The following is a 22,141-nucleotide window of genomic DNA, read 5'->3' as shown; positions in this document are numbered from 1 at the left end:
TCTTGGAATACGACTGCGAGGTAGAGTATCGGGCAGGAGATAGAATGGCGCACGTAGACGCATTAAGTCGGGCGCCTGTTGATGATGGAGATGCAGATGAGACGCACATTTTGGACATACTAAATGTTACAACAGAAGATTGGATTGTTACTGTACAACAAAGTGACACAGAAATAAAAAGGATTTGCGATGTCCTAAAGGACCCTAAGTCGGATGAATGTGCAGATTTAAAAAAGAATTATAAGATTGTGAACGGCAAATTGTTCCGAATATTAGACCACGCCACTACGAGATGGGTAGTGCCTAGAGGAGCAAGATGGCAAATCTTACAAAGCAACCATGATGAAGTTGGGCACCTGGGATTTGATAAAACTCTGAATAGAATACGCTCAATGTATTGGTTCCCGAAGATGAGGAGGTTTGTAAAAAAATATGTCGGGGCGTGTGTGAAATGTGCACATCATAAGCTCCCTAGTGGACCCAAACAAGGAAACTTACATTCGATCCCTAAAGTCGGTGAGCCGTTCGATACTTTGCATGCAGACCATTTAGGGCCGTTTATCAAATCTAAACGTGGGAATGCGTATATATTAGTCATAATTGACGCGTTTACCAAATTTATATTTATAAGAGGTGTTAGAGACACAAAATCCTCGTCAACCATCAGAGTATTTCGCGAATATTTGAGTCTCTTTGGTTCTCCAAAACGGTTAATCACCGACCAAGGAACAAGCTTTACCAGCAAGGCTTTCAAAGATTATATTAAAAGTGTAGGAGTCAAACACATTTTAAATGCAGTAGCTACTCCTAGGGCAAATGGTCAAGTCGAACGGTACAACAGAACCATCTTAGCTGCGTTGGGAACGATGAATCACGACAAACCAAACGGACACTGGGATGAACATCTACCAAACATTCAACTAGGTCTGAACACTATGGTTAACACCACCACAAAGAAAACTCCTTCAGAGCTTCTATTTGGACGTTTCATCACTAATCCTTCCGATACTATAATAAACGAAATATTCTACGATATAGATAACAACGATAACAATTCTTTGAAAAATCTGAGACAAAAGGCCAAAACTTGATAGATGCCCAACAAGAGAAGGATAAGGCTAGGTTTGGGGATAAAAGGAAACCTGCCCCAAAATATTCGGAGGGCGATCTCGTTAGAATAATAAGAGCAGCTACGGGTATAGAAGGGCAGTCGAAAAAGTTAGAACCCAAGTGTAGAGGGCCTTATAAAATTAAAAAGGTCCTACCAAACGATAGGTACATAGTGGTTGATACACCCCTTACACGAAAAGGCAAGGCGTACGAGGCCATAATAGCCGTAGACAAAATATTTCCATGGCTCAGTTTTGCCGATCCAGCGTCTGATACATCCAATTCCGATCTAGATGATAGCGAGAGTACAAACTCTCGATGAACAACAGGATAATCTCAAAGTTCCATGATAAATCTAATTAATTGTGTATAGTTTATGTAATTTCATGTTAGAGATGATTATGTAGATACCTATAAATTATTACTTTATATTGTGAATGTCAGAGTAAATGGAGTTGATAAATATATGGGTATGTTGTCAAAGTCACCGACAAAGTGCCCAAGTTTACTAACCAAGTACCTAATTTGTCAAAGTCACCGACAAAGTGCCCAAGTTTACTAACCAAGTACCTAATTTTGTCAAAGTCACCGACATGGAGTACAAGCTTTCTAACAAAGTCACTCGTCAAAGTCACCGACAGAGTGGCCAAGTTTACTAACAAAGTCGCTTGTCAAAGTCACCGACATAGCGCACAAGTTTACTAAACAAATCGCTTGTCGAAGTCACCGAACAAGCCCACATGTAATCCCTCTATAACAGAGAATGTAATTAAGTATTATGTGTTAAGTATAGCATAAGTGAAGTCAAAACAAAATCTTGTCTTTTATTCTATCATTTTATACTGTTCAATCATGGTAAGCAGATAAAAAAAAAGGATATTTAATTTTTATTGCAATATATCAATAATTATCTTCGTAATACTATTCCATGATTATTATTCAATAAGTTACACTTAAGATAGAAATAATTAAGCAAGTAATTTCTAGAATATAAGTGTTCCTAATTTTAAGAAGTGTTGGTATTCAACGAGAGGGCTCGTTGCGAGCAGGATGGCCGAGCTGTAAAACCCCTTAAATTCAATGTCAAAAACGATCTACAAACCGCCAACACTAGATCGACGCAGGTGTGCGAAACTTGTCTCCCCGCCTAAGCGAAACTATAAAAACAGCTTACGCACTCGCCTGCCGGCCATTCTGTTCTCAACAGTCGTACCGAAAGGGTCTCCCGAAATTGTAACCTAGCATTATGAGAACAAGAGAAATAAAGGAAATTCCAAGGCCAAACTTGTTTTGAATTTTTATACTCCCACTGAAGAGTCCAATACTTATATTTACTAGTTCATCATGTCTTTTCATTAACTAAATCATAATCTCACTACATTATACAAAACTTATTTTATTCGTTCGCATTTACATATTTAATTCGCGTTGCACTAAAGTTATTAATTTACTTGGCAGTGCACTAGGTTTCAACTTATTACATGGGTGTTACGTATTTTGTATTGGAACTATTTTAGCCAGGCCCATCTGCAAACACTTATCACATGTAAAATTTTTGTGTAAGCTTTCGTTTAAGCTAGACCATTTCCTTATTTAAATTTAATAGCGTATATTTTTTTTTGTTTGCGTCTATCTAATTATGTGTGCATTGCATGCGAATAGCGTCCAAAACTCTGAAATGGTGGCTAACATATCTCTGGTTAAATAAGTGATGTAGAATTTAAATCATGGAAGTTCACATAAAAAGTCTACGAATACCACTTATCATCAGGGTCCCTTCTCAATAAAGTCTTATAGTTTCATGCCTACAAGGTTCAAGCACAAATGCATTTAATTTTAATTTATGAAACACTTTGACATTGAAATGATTTTGTCGTTCATAAAACAGTCACGTAAACAGTGTGGCTGCGTTCCCAGTAAACAAATTGTTCACCTATTACTAGTCTAACGTAACTACGCTGTAAATTGCGTAGATTGACGCGCCACTTACTTAATCGGCGGCCAACAGTTTGCCTATTGGGGACGCAGCTAAAAGCCTTATGTTCCAAAAATGCGACTTTAAAAAGCAGTAATTATGCGTGTTGCAAGTAAAAAAATACATTTGGTATCACTACAATCGCGAGGTTAGCTTCCGTTGATCTAAGATCACAGAGTTGCTCTTGCCGAAGTCCACTTGGATGGCTGGCAACACTGACTTGACTAGACGGTGGCAATGCTCCATGGTGGCTGGAATCACTTGGTAGGTCACATTTTCATTCCTGTGAAATAAACATTATTAATAGTATATTGTAGAATACCGAGTCCGTCAAAGTTAATTAAGCAACGGGTATAAGGTGGTAGGTGTTTTTGTGTTTTCTTTAACTGGTATCCCTAAATTACCTAATAAAGAAAAAAACACGCCAACGTCATAAATAAAATACAAAAAACTTCTTCTGCTGTTGTCATTTGATTTGGTCTTTACCGCTCCTATACACTATATTATGCAATAATTTTAAAGAAAATTTATGAAATACTCACGTTTTACCCTTTTCTAAAGCTCCGGCTAACACGAGGCCCTGCAAGCAGTTCGCCGTCGCCTCTAAGCTCAGGCAGTAAGGGTGACATTGACTCGACTCCACTCTTTCCTGTATCAACTTCAGTGCTTGTTTGTGCTCACATTTGTTAAGCTGTAAATTAATAATTGAGTAAGTATTTTGAATGATGTACATTCAACTGGATGGTAGAGCGAGTTTTTAATCGGTTCGAGTATATCCCATTCCACGACAGTTTTTGTTTGTATCAGATGTCTTTCCCCGTGGAACGGGATATATTAGCGAGTAAAGGCGAATTTGTATGGCACGGTATACGTGGTGCACTAGCACGTCATAAAAAAATTAGTCGATTTTCACTGTTCGATCGGTTATGAAACATGGAACAGTTTATTTTTATTTAAAATGTGTATTGAAATGATAACTATACCAATAAACGAAACATTACACTGTAGTAGATATTGCTACTACGACATGGCATTGGGGGTCACACATCAAAGAGATATAGGCATAACACGCAACAATGAATTAAAAGTTCAACCTAACAATCAAAATAACACAGTTCAATATAAAATATATAAATAAATATGTGGGGACATCTCACACACGGCCATCCGACCCCAAGCTAGGCAGAACCTGTGTTATGGGTGTCGGACAGCTGATATATCTACACAAATACATAGATAGATAGATACTAAATATAAATATCAACACCCAAGACCCGAGTACAAATATCTGTCTTTAAACAAATATCTGCCCCAGCCGGGAATCGAACCCGGAACCTTCGGCATAGCAGTCAGGGCCACTAACCACTACGCCATTCGACCGTCTTACCTCTTATATAATAGAATAATCTTACCTCTAATAACGTTTCAGCACATTTCACGATGGTCAAAAGCGGCGCCCAGATGGACCACTTGAGGAAGTATTGCAGCTTCTCGTCCCGCCCCAGGACGAATGTGCCATTCGACTCGGTGATCACCCCGTTATCTAGGCAGTACTGCAACGTTTGTTTCAGTACCTGAAAAAATATATTTGTAAGTATATTAAATGTTCGAGTGAAAACAGGTTTCTATTTAGATGGATAAAAAAGTACAGGTCACTATGTATTCCACCACATACTATATGCAAAAATTCATTGCAAAGTTGTCACAATTGACAACATTTCAAATAAAATGCTCACCGATTTTATTTTATTTTCGACGATATATCACAAATTTAGATGACCCGTATTTTTTTATTTCTTAATATTTCTATGTTTTTATATATTTTTTTAATTTCAAAGTTCAAAATATTTATAGTATGAGTGACGTCACGTCGAGGCTTTGGTTAAAAATATTTTCGTTGCCTGCCTAACCTAAAAAAAAAAGTTGGATGACATTAACTTGACATGACAACAAGGACCAATCAACTTCAACTTCAACTTTATTTTGTGGCAAGGACCAATCACAAACTTCCGTCATTGACAAGGACACATAAAAGTGACAGACATTTGAGTGATGTTTGTCATTGTCATTGTCAAAGTGACATAACATGTTTTTTTTTGTTCATGTTTTAGAAGTAAAAGCGCGTTTAATTATTATGCCACATCGTGATGTCACGAATGATAATTTAGATTTTTATGTTTTTCTCTGAAATAAATCGATAGAAAAATCGGAAACATTTTTTTTTGTGAATATTAGAGCCATATCTCTAAATGGTTTTCGAATTTCAACTGTATAAAATTTTGAAATGTTGTCAATTATTAATGAATTATGTTATGTATGACATGCCGCTGAGAGCCGAGTAAGATGGGTGGTTGAGGGTTGGCTTCTTCATTCATTAACAACACGATTCATGTTGTCTACGAATAAAAGATAACACAGTTGCATCTTTGCCTTTCCCGCAAGGGACTATGTATAAACGAACATCAGTACAACATGTGCGTGTTTATTATTATGTAAATAAGCTTAATGTTGACCTTTCCTAATGTAAAGATCAAATGTCGCATTAGCATAATTAGTAATGTTAGTACAAATCGTGAGTGAAATCACGTTTGTATGAATATTCATGTTGTCACACGTTACATCTACATTATTCTATATGCAACTTGCCTCGTCCTCATGTTTCTCCAAGTGAAAGAGTTCATGTCGGAGCATCTTCCGAATGCAGTGGTAGTCTGCCGCTAAACTCTCTGAAAATATACAAAAACCATAATAGTATAATTCAAAGAAAGATAAAAGTAATTTATTTAATCAAATAGGAAATCAAAGTGGACCCAGAAATGTTCCTTGGGGAATGCCTAAGCAAGAAACTGTAGAAATCGGAAAGTAGTTGGCAGATGCACCTCTTCATACCCCAACTAACTTTACAATTTACATTTGAAAATAATTTCTAGTATGCAAGACGCTTTATAGTACTTTAAAAACAAATTTAAAACATAGGTAGGTAGATACCTACACAAATAAATATACCTATCATTTAAAGGAATAGTTGACAATGACCACAGATTGAGTACCCAAGGTATTGAGAACATTATCTTATCAAATAATACATATTTAAACGTGGGAAGCGCGGGTGCAATGTCAAAGCAAGTTATATTTATTATAAGAAGACGTGAGGGGTTAAGCCGAAATTAGGATTTTCCTTCTATAAAATAGAGTCCTTTTTACACACACAAAAAAACATTTCCTCTTTATAATATGAGTAAGTATGAAGTTTATATCAATGAAGAAAACAAGCTACATTATTTTCATATGAAAGCGATTCGTTAATACGTAACACGTGGTTAAATGAATAAGATAACGCAGCTGCTTCAATTTAATGAGTAATACATAGTTGTAAATCTTTGATACAAATTTAAATCGCGGTGTCATGCCATTGATAATATAATAGGAATAACATATATACCGCGTAGTCTCTACATAATCGGAAATATAGCGTTTAGATAATTCAATAGAAACAAATGGAACTACCAGCCATAAATAAAGTTTCGTAATTAGCATATTTTTATTAGTGTATTGTGTTGTAAAAGTGAATAAATGTTTAATATTTCTATCAGCCAAATTTTATAACAACTTATAATCTAGACGCTCTTCAAATTCAAATCAAACTAACTCTTTCACAAATGCAACACGAGTGCAATTTACGTTAATTTTCTTCAAGTGACCAGACTACTAACCGTGCGTGGCGTGTCCGCGGTTGACGACCAGCGTGACGACGGCGGCGGGCGCCAGGTACAGCAGCACGGGGTTCACGTACAGCTGCACCTGGATCACCGGCACGGCGTTGATCATCGTCTCCGCCGCCAGTATGTGACCTGGAATTAATGTAGAAGCAAGTGGAGGACGAGTGTAAAATATGCAATTATGATTAAACGATGCAGCGGTTAGTGTCACCAGCATTTATTCAGCATTCGTTACAAGGTTTGAATATGAAATTGTTAGCTAAGAGAGAGAGAGAGAGTACTTATATCTCTTTAGCTGACTGTACCTACATTTGACAAAAAATATTTTAAATTACTGCCAAAAAGAGGAAGTAAAATATCTTCAAGTCGAATCTGCGGTAGGCGTTAAAACGTCTTGGAGGCCAAAAAGGAGCGTGGGACGACCTCCAGCCTAAATCGTGAATAAAAACAAAAAAACAATTATCTCCTCACCTTTCATTTTCCGTTGGACCTCACTCGATATATCCATGGGCATGCTGGATATAAGCTTCAGCTTATTATCCTTATCCAGTTTCATCATCTTGCTGTGGACAATAAGAATCCTTTCCACACTCGATTTCACATCATTCTCAAACACTGACGCCCCAAGCTGCCTCAACACTTTGATCACCCACTCTACCTCTTCTAAAACCTCTTCGAAGGTCAATGCCGTGTTCTTTATAATACTCTGCATCAGTACCAACGCTACTAAGTAAGATATAGTGACTACGGTGCATTTTTGTTGTAAGTCCGCCACGTGGTTCGCGATGTCTTGGACGAATGAAAATTGCTCTGGGGTCAGTTGCTGCAAGTCTGTCGGCTTCAGAAGGTCTTTGGGGTGAGCCTCGCTGCTGTGAAGGAACTCCTTGACTGATAGTGGTTCGCCCAAGTTGATGTAGATGTTGCCGAAATGCTCGTTTAGGCTTTTCAGTGCTTTCAGTAGACCCTGGAAGGAATAATTTTGGTTTTTAAATCATGTAAAAAGTCTGTAAGTAAGTTGTATGTAAGTATAGTCATCCATTTCATCAGTGGTTCTTAAATATGAAATAATATGTATGTAAATTGTGGAAACCTTCGATGCCGCGCTAATCCTAGACGAAGCCTACTTGTGAGAACAGTAGTCATTCACATCTATTTTTAAGTATCATGTAACTTATTTTTTATTCTCACACAAGTTGGACTCGTACAAAAACTACTGAACGAATTTTGATTAAATTTGGTATGCAGGAAACTGATATTACATACTCTGGATTAACATAATATGCAAAAAATAATAGAAACACTTGTATGTACTTTAATCAGCACGTTTCAGACACTGTGGATTATTTGATAAAATTACAGATAATGATAAACATTACATCATTTTTACCGACTTTATTAGTTGTATCACCGAGACACAGAGTTCACTGAACTAGAAGCATATTGTGTTTTAAAGTAATTAATAATAAATGTGAGTTCACTTTTTGTATTAAATAACAAGTAGGTACTCATGGCATTGTATTTTTTAAATTGTGAAATCCTGACCTACGTCTTAAAATAATTTATACAGATTTGAGAATTAACTGACTGGAGTTATATGACAAATGTTCTCTTGGCAGATCGCAATAGGCGAATAGCCAGACGTGACCTGCTTTTTAAAGCCTTTTGCCTAGTATACCAAACTTTAAAGGAGAATGGCCATTTCTCTATGGCGCCATGACCCAGAGCGGCCATTGATGAAACATACACTAATGTGTAGTCCGTGACTACAGCATATACTGGTATTAATTTTATTATTATGAGACATGGGAGAACGAAGATATAGGTGCTGAAAGATCAAGTCTTTCTACTGTACTAGATGTTACCCTCGAGCTAAAAATTGATTTTAATAGTGTTTCCGTGGGAATTCCTGGCTAAAAAGTATTTTATGTTACTTCGGGATAACGGGAACTTGAGTAGAATGAAATAATTTTTGAAATTGGTCTCTTTATAAAAATAAGTTTCTGAGTGTGAAATGTGAAAAAATAATTATGATATTATTTGCATAAATAAAATCATGTAATACATTTTCTGATGCGCTATGAATTGGGAATCCCATGATTTAGATTATAAAACTTATTTGTGCGTGTACCATTCAGCAAAATCTTATTTAACGAAAAAAATATATTTAATTAATTTACTTTTGAACCCTAATATCTCAAGAACCCCATGGTTTAGATTTTTTTTAATATTTTTCCCTGATAATAGACATTTTTATCAATAACTTAAAATAGGTTTGGTGAGTGGCTGCTAACTTATGCAAAGCGGGTCAGGTTTCGCCATTCTTCTTTATTGATAAATTAATGTTCTTCACCTCATGAGCCTGTAGCAGTTTACTGCTGGACGTGGGCCTCTCCCAAAGCACGCCACTGGAGTCGATCTACATTTTAGCTTTCCGCAACCAATCATTATTTAATTACGTTATTTTACATTTCTACTATTGTGTCTATCGTAGGATTCGTGCCTTTCAAATAGGTCATATAAAAAGGTCCTTGTCAATAAGTACCTAATTCAGTTTTCTGTAAGTTACAAAATTAGCTCGGAAGAAAACGTGGCAGAGTAAAAACATCCTGAATTATCAAAAATCTGATCTGTATTTTATAATTTACTGACCTATGCAAACTCATTTTAATTCATTTAGCAGGTATAATAATACCTGTTGCAAAAAAACGGGGAACCAATCATGTTTGAAAATAAATATTACTAAGTAGGTATACTATTATTATTATAGGAAACCAATCCTAAACGTCCTTGTAAAAACCGCAGGAACTGCCTTAAACGAGGCATAAGTATAAACTTTTATGATAATAACATAATAAGTGGCAAAACTAGTTTAGTGACGAAAAGATTCTGCTCTCATATTATGCAAATCTATTTATACGAACAAAGAAATATACTGTTATTTCCGGTTAACTTACGGTTCAAGGTTAGCGGAATTACGTTTTTTTTTACGTTTTGTTTATGTTTTGATTTGTCTCGTAAATCGAGAAACTATAGTACCTACCTTTACCCTAATTAATAAGTAAATTAACTTCCGTTTTTTAGATTTTTTATAGGTTCAAACTACAACCTCGGCTAACTAAGGAAAACAAGGTAAAGTACATAGGTATTTAAATTTAAGGTTTTCAAAAAGGCTGACAACTATCACTTTTTATTTTTAGGCCACAAAACCCTCGCATATACCGTGATACAACTATAAGTTCCGTAGAAATAATTTCCCTTTCACTACAGATTCAAAGTCGCAACATTGAGTATGAAGTCATAATAAAATCCAGATCCAATCACCAATCGGGGAAGAAAATATTCACTTAAAACATAACATACATGCCCACAGACTAGTTACATAATTAAAATATGTTGTACATGTAAGTATGATGTGACTATACCTTGGAGAGGAACCTCCTTAATTTAGTACAGTAGAAAAAAAGTAGGTAGGTATTTCACTGGCAATATACGTTAGACTGCTGATAAATAATAATTCAGCAATATAGTCTGGCTTTATCGGTGACTGATACAACAGAAGATTAAAAAATATCAGAGCGAGGCCACACATTCGAAGAACCACGAACCTGCGTAGTTTCTACAGAACGCCGCCAAAGAGTCATCGGTCCCACCCGGGGTTTGAATCTGGGACGTGAATGAAGCCGTTGAAGCAGATAGCTTCTACCACAAGACACAGAGGCAATATTATTATTAGGCGTTGATATACGAGGGCTACACCGAAAAGATCGGGAATAGAATACTTAGGAATAAATTAGAGTGAAACCTTTTTGGTGTATCAAATGTAGTGTTTTTTCAAACATAATTCCATTTTCGAATTTAAAAAAAAGTAAAAAATAAAAGAGTATTGACCATTTGAATTTGACAAGTCGGTGTAAAAAATGGAGCTTACGCGGGAACATTTCCGTGCAATAATTTTTCACAACTTTCGTCGAGGTTTATCTCAAGAACAATGTCTCGCCGAGCTTGTTTCTATTTATAAACTTGAAGCACCAAGTAAAACGACTATATATCGTTGGTATTCTGAGTTTCGCCGTGGACGTTCCTCTCTTACCACAGTCCCTTCTACTGGTCGGCCAAAAACAGCGGTAACACAAGATAACATCGATGCTGTACGCCAGTTAATAAAAGAAGATAGACATGTGACATACGAGCAGATTCGGGCTTCTCTCAGCATTGGTATGACAGCCATTCAAACCATTTTGAATGACGAACTGGGTTTGGGTGGGTGAGTTTACATGAAGAACTGGGTGTCAAGAAGTTAGTTTCGCGCTGGGTGCCCCACCGTTTGACCGAGGAACAAAAGTCGGCTCGTGTTAATTGGTGTCGATCTGCTCTGCAACGGTTCAATGGAGGCAGTTCAAATGCTGTCTACAATATCGTCTCTAGTGATGAATCGTGGATTTATTCATATGAGCCCGAAAGAAAACATCAATCGGCAGTTTGGGTCTTCGAAGGTGAGGTCAAGCCAACAAAAGTTATTCGCTCACGCAGCGTGTCGAAAAAAATGGTCGCTTCGTTTGTATCGAAAACTGGCCATGTGGCTACGATTCCATTACAAGAACAAAGGACGGTTACTGCTGATTGGTACACAACAGTTTGTTTGCCGGAAGTCGTAAGAGAACTTCGTAAAACTAACCCGAATCGTCGTATAATCCTTCACCACGATAATGCAAGCTCTCATACCGCTCGCAAAACAAGAACGTTTTTAAATATGGAAAACGTGGAGTTGATGGACCATCCTCCGTATAGCTCTGATCTGAGCCCCAATGATTATTTTACATTCCCAAGAATTAAAGATATGCTACGTGGTCAACGGTTTAGCGGCCCAGAAGAGGCGGTCGAAGCTTACAAATCAGCTGTTTTGACAGTATCCACTTCAGACTGGAATTACTGTTTCAATGATTGGTTTAATCGAATGAAAAAGTACATTGAATGTCACGGAGACTACTTTGAAAAACAATAAAAGTAAATAATATTATGATATCTTTGTACTTTTTTCTATTCCCGATCATTTCGGTATCGCCCTCGTATTACGTGCGGGTGACCTAGTTTAATTGTAGAAATAATCCAAAATTATGTTATTGTGATAGTTGAATTTGTGTCAGAAACTACATTAAAATCACCTGTGTAAAAACTATTAGGTACTTAATTCAGTTGTAGTACTACTTTTCAAGTGCAATGTCCTGATCTGCCGTTCTGTCGGTACCGCTAATATTACAGAGCCTAGTAGTCTCGTTGGGTTAGACATAGAAAAGATCTTAAAACAACCTATACATACATAATTTATAAGAGGAGCAATGTAAGATGGACTGTGGGTAATGCATTTTTTAAATCACCGGCAGTCATCATTATAAACACAACTGATGGCCGAAATATAGGCGAGATTAAGATATTATCTTGAACAAATCGGCAAAAAGACAATGGCCGTAGTATCTGGGAGTAAACAACAACAATGAGTGTCAGATAGCAGACGCGATAGCACCACAGCCTTTATCATTGAGACTTTGATTTACTTAAATATATATTTTTATTGGATATATTTTCCGCAGTCAATATTAGAACAATAGTTTATTTTCACCCAGGACAGATATAGAGCATAAACGTCTTCAATTTATATTATTAATTATTTATTTAAAAATTTGAGAACAAAAAGTCAAATAAATTTTAAAATAAGCTACGGCATAGGCCTGCCGATACCGACAGCTTATCTAATAGTAGCTATACTTTAAAAAAACAAGTAACTTCATTCGTGTACATAAGGCTTATACAAACAAATGGACCACTCTTTTAGCATTACTTTACATGATGTAGTAAAGTATGTGCCCAAAATAGTGTGTTGACTTAAAAAGTTACTGTTGGCATGCGATGTCGTAATAATAATAATATTTGTTTTCAACATCCTGATGAAATACCACCATTAGTGAATTTGATAAACAATTCAGTTCTGCTAATTGTATTAGACTTATTTGTTAACGAGGGCAAAAAATAAGCAGGCGATAATATCTAAAGATAAATCCCTGAATTCATAAAAAGAACTTCAGTTCGTTCTATGAATTCGTAGAAAGAACTGTATATGAATTGGGGGGAAAGGCACATTCCGTTAATAATCATTCACTACTGGACATGTTAGTTTGTCTAAGACTGGAGGGTTATTGTCATAATCTCTTCGTATAGCAGGCGGGTTGGAGATACAGGAAAGAATCGCATTGAGATTTTTATGCAAATTGTATTTTTTATAAGTATCACGAAGTTCGAAGGTTGTTTTGTAAGAGCGACAATTTGAAACAATGAAGTAGTAAAAATTGAGATAACATTTTTCATAAAAAAGAGAGACAATTGTTAAGGATTTCATGTTTTAATCATAATCAGGCAAAAATCATGTCTTTTTACTTTATTCTTACGGTGTGATTAATATCACATAACGTTTTTTTTTTAAATTAACATTATGGTATTAATTAGGTACATTCAATTTAACATTTTACTTTTCAGGAAATATTCATCAAGGTTTTTTTATTAAGGAAGTACTTCAAGTACTGGAGTGCAATAACGTCCTTTTGCACGTACTGAAAAACTGATCAGCTGACGTTGTATCGGATCACATTTAAATAGCCCGTGTATCCCACTATTTCCATGGAAATACAAAATAGAATAAGTGGGACCACAATATTATGTACCTTTATTCATATTTGTCATATGGTTTTCCAGCATTTAGTTATGAGTACTTTATTCTTATGAGTAGTTTATTCTTACGACCAGACCTACTGCTGTAAAAACGTGCGCTATTCAAAAATATAGTAGGTAAGTAAATATTTACTATAGGTTTAGTTACTCACGCCTCATGCCAGTGGAGCGAGCATTGCTGGCTGCGACGGCCATAAGTCTATAACTGCTCGTAAATCATCTGCACAAACGTCCACTAATATTGACTGTCCAACGCAACACGTAGCCTTCACTCCTACTTTACGAGCAAATAAAGACGTACTGACTTGCAAGAAAGTTAGTTAGTAAGAAAGAACTTTAAGTACCTAGAATGAATAGCAAATAGAAATATTGCCTACTTGCTTCGACATTATACGCACTATATAGATAGAAAGAAGTGAAGCACACAGGTAGATTTAAGGTCCACCTTAGTTTAATTAAACATTACACGGAATTTCACACGTAGAGAGGGTGAATTTTAAAACGAATGGATTCTATCACAGACCTGTATTTGAGTAGACAACGCAAGTGCATGTACTTCGCGTGTAAAAAGGGAGCGAAATTATCTTCCTTTAGCGCTGTGTCATTAGGGACGTTCCTAAACTAAATCGTTCAAGTGACGTGACTGACGTGACAGTAGGTATAAAAATAATGGCACGCTTGGTTTCTATACAGTGCCACAAACTTATCTGTTCCGGTGACAGCTCACGTAAATGTGTAATATTTCTTCATTCTATAAGATTTTAAGTTTGCCAGTAGTGGTAATTCGCTCTTGTGGTTTTAATAAACCCATATAATCTATATCAATATATAATTCTTGAGTAAACAATGAGATATGGATCAATTTAGTTCGCTCTCACCGGAACAGATAAGTTTGTCGCACTGTACAAGGAATGAGACAAGCGTTGTCTATTCAAATACAGGTCTGTGGATTCTATTCTATTCTTTACAGTTAGACATGCCAACTACGAGCCTGCTACCGGAATACCGTGTTTTACATATATTCGTTTATTAACTGGCACAGCTTATGTACTGTATAGTATTCCTTTCAAGGCTGCGTTAATTACGACTCTTTAAAATGGTAGTGCTCCGGATATCACGTCCGTAAATCCGGAGTGAACCCCCTGTTGCGCGACCACCGCAAATATTGTTTTAGCTGTCAAGGGCTTAGATCTTGCGTTTGTCAACCATTTACACAATAATAGTAAAAAATACATTTCTTGGTAACTCTAAAAATATCTGTTTTCAGAAATAGCTTCAGTCTATAGGTACCCAAAGTAAGTAAGTATAGTTGAAAATTTGTTTATCACAAGTATTGTTGTTATATCACAAGGAATTACTTACGTAATGTACATAAGAGGAATAACGAGTGCAATAAATACATTTAACAAAAATTTTAAGTTAACACTTTCCGAAATCGACGATTTAAAAGATGAAGATCTGTTTCCTTATAAACAACAACTGTAACTTCGCATGTATAAAATATAAGTCAAATAAGCGCCTATAGGACACACCGAAATACCTACAGAATACCAACTTAGTTAACACATGGGCAAAGTGTAATGAATAAATACATTTTATTTACATTAACATTAACTTAACAAATATTGCTATTGACTCACCCAAGATTTACAATTACAATCAGCCAAACTAGTAAAGCAGTACTTGTTAATCATTTGTTTAATTTAAATGTGTTAACATTGATCGCTGTGATATAATAATACAGACAGACAGTAAATTTCCATATTTAAATATAGTCGTTCATAAATTAATGCTAAAATTTCTAAATAAGATTGTCTTCCCTAGGCGAAGCGAAGCTTGCGATAAAAGCTGTATGTACTGCATATGAGGCGGTTGTCACACTGTCCAGCATCACACTGCCTGTTGTGTGAATCGTATGTCGCATGAACGCACCGCACGTAGGTATACTTTGCTTATTGCATAAACCCTAGGACAGCTGTCAAGTTCACACATTATATTTGTCATTTGTACGTTTTCAAGGAAAAACTAAATTTATTTACCAGGCATAAGGATCTGGTCTGGATAGGACTGATGCTGTATTTTATAGATGTCTTTCTGTGTGTATGCTTGTTTTTTATACAAACGGATCTCCCTACATGCTTACAATCACCGTTCGGACACGCATTCACGCTACACGACAGTATAACAACCCCTATGGTCTGTTTTTTAGGGTTCCGTAGCCAAAATGGCAAAAACGGAACCCTTATAGTTTCGTCATGTCCGTCTGTCCGTCTGTCACAGCCGATTTACTCGGAAACTATAAGTACTACAGTGATGAAATTTGATGGGAATATGTGTTGTATGAACCGCTACAAAAATATGACACTAAATAGTAAAAAAAAGAATTGGGGGTGGGGCCCCCCATACATGTAACTGAGGGATGAATTTTTTTTTTTCGATGTACATACCCGTGTGGGGTATCAATGGAAAGGTCTTTTAAAATGATATAAAGTTTTCTAAAAAACATTTTTCTTAAAGTGAACGGTTTTTGAGATATCAGCTCTCAAAGTCGTAAAAAGTATGACCCCCCCCCTCTATTTTTATAACTACGAGGTATAAAATTCTAAAAAAAATAGAGGTGATGCATGCTAATTAACTCTTTCAACGATTTTTGGTTTGATCAAAGTATCTCTTATAGTTTTTGAGATAGGTTGATTTAACTGTAAATTATATTTGCTGCTACGGAACCCTTTGTGCGCGAGCCCGACTCGCACTTGGCCGGTTTTTTAATCTCAGATTTAGTGACGTATCGTTCTATTGGCGGGACAACCGACTGTTGATGAACCGTTCAGAATCTGTAAATTTAGTTCCCGAGATTAAAAAACAGTCTTTAAACAGTTCAACTCACCCCAGTAGACTCCTTCGGCTTGGGCACGCCCAGATGTTCGTATGCGAAGAGCGAGTGCTCGACTAGGCGGTCGTAGCTGATGTTGACGGGCACCACCGTCACGTCGGGCACCTCGCCCGCGAACAGCGGCATCAGACTCATGGAGAGCATGCCTGGGGGGTGACGGGGATGTTAGATGGAGTGGAGTGGTGTAACAGATAGGAGTAAACAAAAGACTGAGAGGTAAAATGGGCTGTGCTAAAGAAAGGATAGCGTCTACACTACACCATTATCTTCACCTACACAAATATTATAAATTCGAAACAATTGGTGGTTTGTTTATTATTAATAGGCTCCTAAACTACTACTGGATCGATTTCATAATCCCTGAGTGCTATAGACTAGTTTTATACCCAAATTCCCACCATGAGAAACCCTACTTCAAATAAAAAAAAATATGAAAGGAATACTTTTAGCTATATCGATAGCTCCAAATTAAAGGTTGTTTCAAAAAACCACTCACCATACTTCGGCGGCAGAGTCTTATTGCTCCTGCTCCGGGTGCCCTCCAGGAAAAACTCTATGGGCGCGCAGTGCTTGGCCACCAGAGTCCTGACGTACTGCTTCAGGGTAGCCGCGTAGAGCCCCTGCCCCACCAGCGAGCGCCGGATGTAGAACGCGCAGGTGTCCCGCATGCAGCGGCCCACCACCGCCATCGAGTAGAAATCTGGTGACCCCGACAGGATAGTAAGGATTTTGCAAGAGCTGGTTACATGAATAGTACAGTTGCAAATGAGATATGTATCGTCTACACCAGCGCAAATAAATTGATTCAAAGACTCGCGGGTGGAAAGTAGATGAATCAAATATTTTTTTTTATCGAAACATATAAACAATCTCTACAGGGTGTTGCAAAAAGGGTATATCAAGCCGAAACCAGCATGTGCAGCATGTTATATCTAAGCCCGGGAAAGAAGTCAGAATCTCAAAATACGTTACCGTTTTTGAGTAATTAACGTCCAAAGTTTTACTCGAAAACTGGGTACCAACAACCCTATCGTGACACAGTGACCTACATATCAACGAGTGTCAACGACCTTATAAAATCACGTACCTATGGAAACCGATCCGTTCATTTTTAAATATTTTATTCTTTAAGCCCGCGCTACACTCGCGCCGCGAAAGCGTAAAATGCGAGTTCACGCCGGTATTTATTTTTACTTGTCTCTAATATTACGTAAATAATAGACAGTGAAAAAAAAGACTTAGTAAAACTATTTCTGTTTATTTAATTGGGTTATGAAATCCGACGAAATAAAAATGCCGGAAACGGGAACGGGTCTTCGACTTACTGGTTACTGGCAACATCGTAGTTTATTAATTTTCTCTATTGGCAACAAGGCAACAATATGGCAACGGGTGGAAAAATTGCTTTCTGCTTTTTTATGTTTACTAAATAATATTACTAGTAACTAATTTGGAAGTTCATAGGAATAATTATAATCGAGATTCAGTGCGGATTTAAACTTTAGCATAATTAAACCGAAACACTTGGAACTTACACAAGTCTGACCGATTTAACCTTTTTCTCGTGGTTCAAGTGTTTTGTTGTTTTTCGTGTTAAGTATTACTTCAAAACAGTTAGTATTGTGAAAGTGAAATGTGATTAATGTGATTATTTGAGGCTGCGGTGGTTCATCAGATGTCTGTGAAGAGTTGAAGATGTTGTGTTGTGTTTGTTGTGGAAAAGGATTGTTGTGAAAATGGATTGAACTTTGGAATTAACTAGGTATGTTTTTCTTTGATTGTATCCCAAGAATGTTCTTGTTGCAATGTTTCAAAACTAGGGAGGTATAACGTACAAATTCCAAACATACTCTTGTGTTTCTAATCAGTAATATTTCTAATTTGCGGCCTCCGATTTATCATATGTTTTTGAGGTTATGTTTTTGTTTACAATAAACACGTCAGCTTTTGACGTAATGATATTAGAACGTAGGGTTGCCAAAAACGATACAGACTAAAATATGGATTAAATTTTGTATGGGACGATAAAAATGTCGTGCGCCCGATTCCAACATCGAAAACGTTATCTCCGGGATAAGTTGTGTGGACCCTTTTCGGCTTAATATACCAATTTTGCAACACCCTGTATATAGGCATATAGGTTAATTATTTGTCAGTTGATCGTAAAAAGGGGAGAGTCCTACATGTATTATTTGCTGACTGTAGTCTGCAAAGGCGCAGAGTTCCCAATGATATGCGTTTACCTAGTGTACGGGACACCGATAATATTTACTCATTTGTTAATTCTATACGATAATGCTATAATGCATTTACATACTATCATTTTATGTATTGTGATTATACTTTTTTCATATTTGTTTTTTTTTGTCGATAGCGCCTGAAACCTGTTACTAATTCACCAACAGTTGATGACTCCTTCCGCTTTGTTTAGTGCTTGTTATTACGGAAACCAACACAAACCGGATTATGCAAATAGTAACTCAGCCGTCATCTGTCTCATCTGGATACTTGAATATGTGTCTGGATAAGAGATGTACTAATCTAGGGCTCTAGTTTATGTGAGAGAGCGAGCTCGAGAACTAATATTAACAAGATAACATGAGTTCAGTTAATCATTTAACTTTTTACTAAAAATAAACTTCATTAAAATGTAACTGAATAACTTAGATTATTTCAACAATGAATACATTTCGAATAGTGAATTAATATATTATGAATTAAATAATAAATGAATAAAATATCATGCAACATCATATCCGTACATTCAGTCTGTCTTGTCGACATAATGCATGCTCTTGCCCTATGGTATGTGCTATTCATTGACGATAATTACAGAGTCCTCATCACAAATCATCTGAATGGCTAAGCTATTGTTTGTCATCGACTAGCTAAGAAGATGAATGATAACATATGTGTTTACAAACAAAAAAAAAATGTCGAGTCTTGATTTGAATGTAAAAAAATACGGAATCGTCTCTTAATTTAAGCAGAAAAATATCGTCACACAGTAGAATACCTAGGCTATTGTGCGAAGTTCTAAATTGCGGATATGATCAAAACTGGTTTCTAGGTACCACTTTGGTCATTTAAATTAGGTACTGGAAATCGTGATGTTACTATTATTAAAGTCAAACTGGATAGATTTTTTCCGAGATATTTCGCGTCGGGAGATCAACAACAGATACCAGATGCCTTTGCCACTGGGCATTTTTTATATTTCTGTAGCCATTTATGTCTATCTCAGTAGATATAAATGGCTACAGAAATATAAAAAATAAAAAAACGTCAAAATCACAGCATGTGAAGTAAGGATTAGCGGAAAGATATCACTTCATAACTTTAATTGAGATAGGCCGGTAGCGGTAGGTAAACATGATGTTCTGTTATTAATTCCTGATAACTGTTACCTGTTTATTTAATGTTCTCCATTGTCCATTTTTACTATAGGTGAATAAGCAAGATAACTTCTTGTTTAAGTTTTCCTTTAGCCTGAGCATTTCTTAACAATAGGAATATATTAGTCAATAAATAAACCATAGGTTCATAATTTATTTGTATATCATTTTATTATGTTAACAGTTCTTAGGCAAAGTAGGTATATTATACAATAAATATATGCATTCGTTTGGGTAAATATGTCCTGTGTGTAGTTAATTTGAATATGCTTACTTAAACGTTGGATGAATGTACCTATATACGAGTACACGGTGTTGCATAAAGGGTATACTAAGCCGAAACCTACATGTGCAGCATGGTATATCTAAGCCCGAAAATAAAATCTGAATTTCAAAATTCGCGAAAAAAATAAGTCAAATGCATAAAAACTATGTTGGTCACATGAATTTTTACTATGGAGAATGACTGTTTTTTCGAAATTTTGAAATTCTGATTTCATTTTAGGGCTTAGGATATACCGTGCTGCACATGTAGGTGTCGGTTTAGTATACCCTTTTTACAACACCCTGTATATTATATCATACATCCCACCTATTATAATGCATATCGTAATCTGATATGATATACCCTTTCTAATAATTGTTTACTGTCTAGTATCATATGCCAAATATAGTGGTCAGTACCTAAGTGAGGTTCCTGGATTTGATCCTTGGCCAGGTGGATAGTAGTTTCAACTTGCGGTCCTAACTATGACACTGGTAAAAGATGTGTATGGCAATGTACCCCTGCCTACCCGATAAGGGAATAAAGTAGTTAAAGGCTTGTATATCGAAAATACAGTGTACTAGGAGAGATATGTAATTAATAAAAAATCTGAACTTACCCATGCCAGCAGCTACAGCTGGGAAGTCCATGTCGTAATGATAACAGAAGTATGTAAGCAGACAAAAGTCGGCGTAGCTCCGGTGAGTTGGCAGCAGCAGTAGTGGATTGTTCCCCATCACACTTCGCATCTGCAACAATTATACTTCATTAGTGCTGATAGGTTATTGTAATTGAAAGAATTTTATATTGTTTATTCATAGCTTTAGCATAGAACCCATACCGCCTTTCTTTTAGCATAGGAATGCAGATATGGCATAGCCTTTATTGTATATTCACTAGTATCGTACTGTATCTGTATATTAATAAAAATAAACATATAATCAATATTAGCTAACAATCATGACAATAATTATTATCTAATTTATTGTAAAGTATTGCGTTTTATAAGTAATTTCATCAAAGTATATTTACAGTAAAGTTAAAATTCAATGTTTAAAATAATATGAAATAAATCCCAAATTACCTTAAGAGCAGCAGTTTCATTGACAAAAATTCCAATCTTCATCATTGAAGCCACTTTCAGGAAGCAGGTTCCCATCCAGCGGATCACACATTGTTTCTTCTCCATGCCCATTTCATCTAAATATTTCAGTATTTCCTTTTTCAGTTTTTTCTTACAAACTCCTGTGTTGGCACTTTCCTATGGTTGAAAAATTAAGTTTAGATTTTCTTACTTTACTACCTACATGCCAAGTGATATGGTCCAATGTCCCTATGGCTGTTGCAACTAAAAGAGAACTGAACCAGTCAGTAAGAATAAAGTACCTATATAATTATAAAAGAAGTAGATGAGGTATTCGCTCCATTTTGCAAAAAGTTGCTGCACTTCACATCTGTGGTTCTTGGCCGCAGTGAATGAGAAAAAATAAGGCATTTGAAATTGATAACCGAATCAAAACTTACGGCTTCCAATATTGCGTCGATGTAGACAGAATTTGCCGCAGCCGCCTTTATTTTCGTCGGCGAGTAATGTTGATCCAAATTGAACGTTTTTTGAGGATTCCATGGCCTTGTCATGTACTGAAATACTGAAGCTTCCTTTCGTCTAGGAACTAATATATCTAAGAACTTTTCGTTTGCACTCATTTTGAAAATAGATTCAATATTAAATAATGTATCCCACGAAGAATTCCTTTGAGGTTAGGGTTGCTCCTAATACATGTTAATACTTGAACGGTAACCAAATGTAACTTATTTTAATCCGTAAATAAAGTTTATGTAATAAAATTTACGAATTAATATTTTTAAACTTGAGACTATTCATTCAACGCACAAAATACAACCATTCTGCGCTTTGATAACACAAATACTGAAATTGAAATGTGAAATTTAAAAATAGCTGTCAATGTCAAATAAATTGACATCTACATGATTCTGTGTTCGAAATATTAAAGGCGCCGACACACTAGCGGAAACGGTTTACGGACGCGGCTATCAGCCGCG

General features: G+C 36.1%; 1 protein-coding gene across 1 annotated transcript; it reads right to left on the bottom strand.

Moving 5' to 3' along the window:
- Window positions 1–2,440: 2,440 nt before the first annotated feature.
- On the bottom strand, window positions 2,441–22,023 carry LOC105380393 (dihydroxyacetone phosphate acyltransferase). Its single transcript, XM_038107436.2, has 11 exons — window positions 21,602–22,023; window positions 21,162–21,338; window positions 20,697–20,826; window positions 16,914–17,117; window positions 16,412–16,563; window positions 7,276–7,768; window positions 6,799–6,936; window positions 5,732–5,811; window positions 4,498–4,659; window positions 3,628–3,776; window positions 2,441–3,368 (listed from the first exon to the last, which is right to left on the bottom strand). Exons 1-11 carry the CDS (start codon window positions 21,782–21,784, stop codon window positions 3,221–3,223), a joined length of 2,016 nt encoding a protein of 671 aa, XP_037963364.2. The 5' UTR covers window positions 21,785–22,023; the 3' UTR covers window positions 2,441–3,220.
- Between the last annotated feature and the right edge of the window lie 118 nt (window positions 22,024–22,141).

This window comes from Plutella xylostella, chromosome 25 (genome assembly GCF_932276165.1).
Source record: "Plutella xylostella chromosome 25, ilPluXylo3.1, whole genome shotgun sequence".
Lineage (NCBI taxonomy): Eukaryota > Metazoa > Arthropoda > Insecta > Lepidoptera > Plutellidae > Plutella > Plutella xylostella.
The sequence above is the reverse complement of the archived record's forward strand: the minus strand, read 5'-3'. Positions and strand labels throughout refer to the sequence as shown.

Coding starts and splice junctions, on each gene's coding strand:
- LOC105380393 (XM_038107436.2), bottom strand. CDS start 21,784: ATGAGTGCAAACGAAAAGTTCTTAGATATATTAGTTCCTAGACGAAAG. Junction 20,827..21,161: donor ATGAAACTGCTGCTCTTAAG/GTAATTTGGGAT, acceptor TAATTGTTGCAG/ATGCGAAGTGTGATGGGGAA. Junction 16,564..16,913: donor GACTCTGCCGCCGAAGTATG/GTGAGTGGTTTT, acceptor GTCACCCCCCAG/GCATGCTCTCCATGAGTCTG.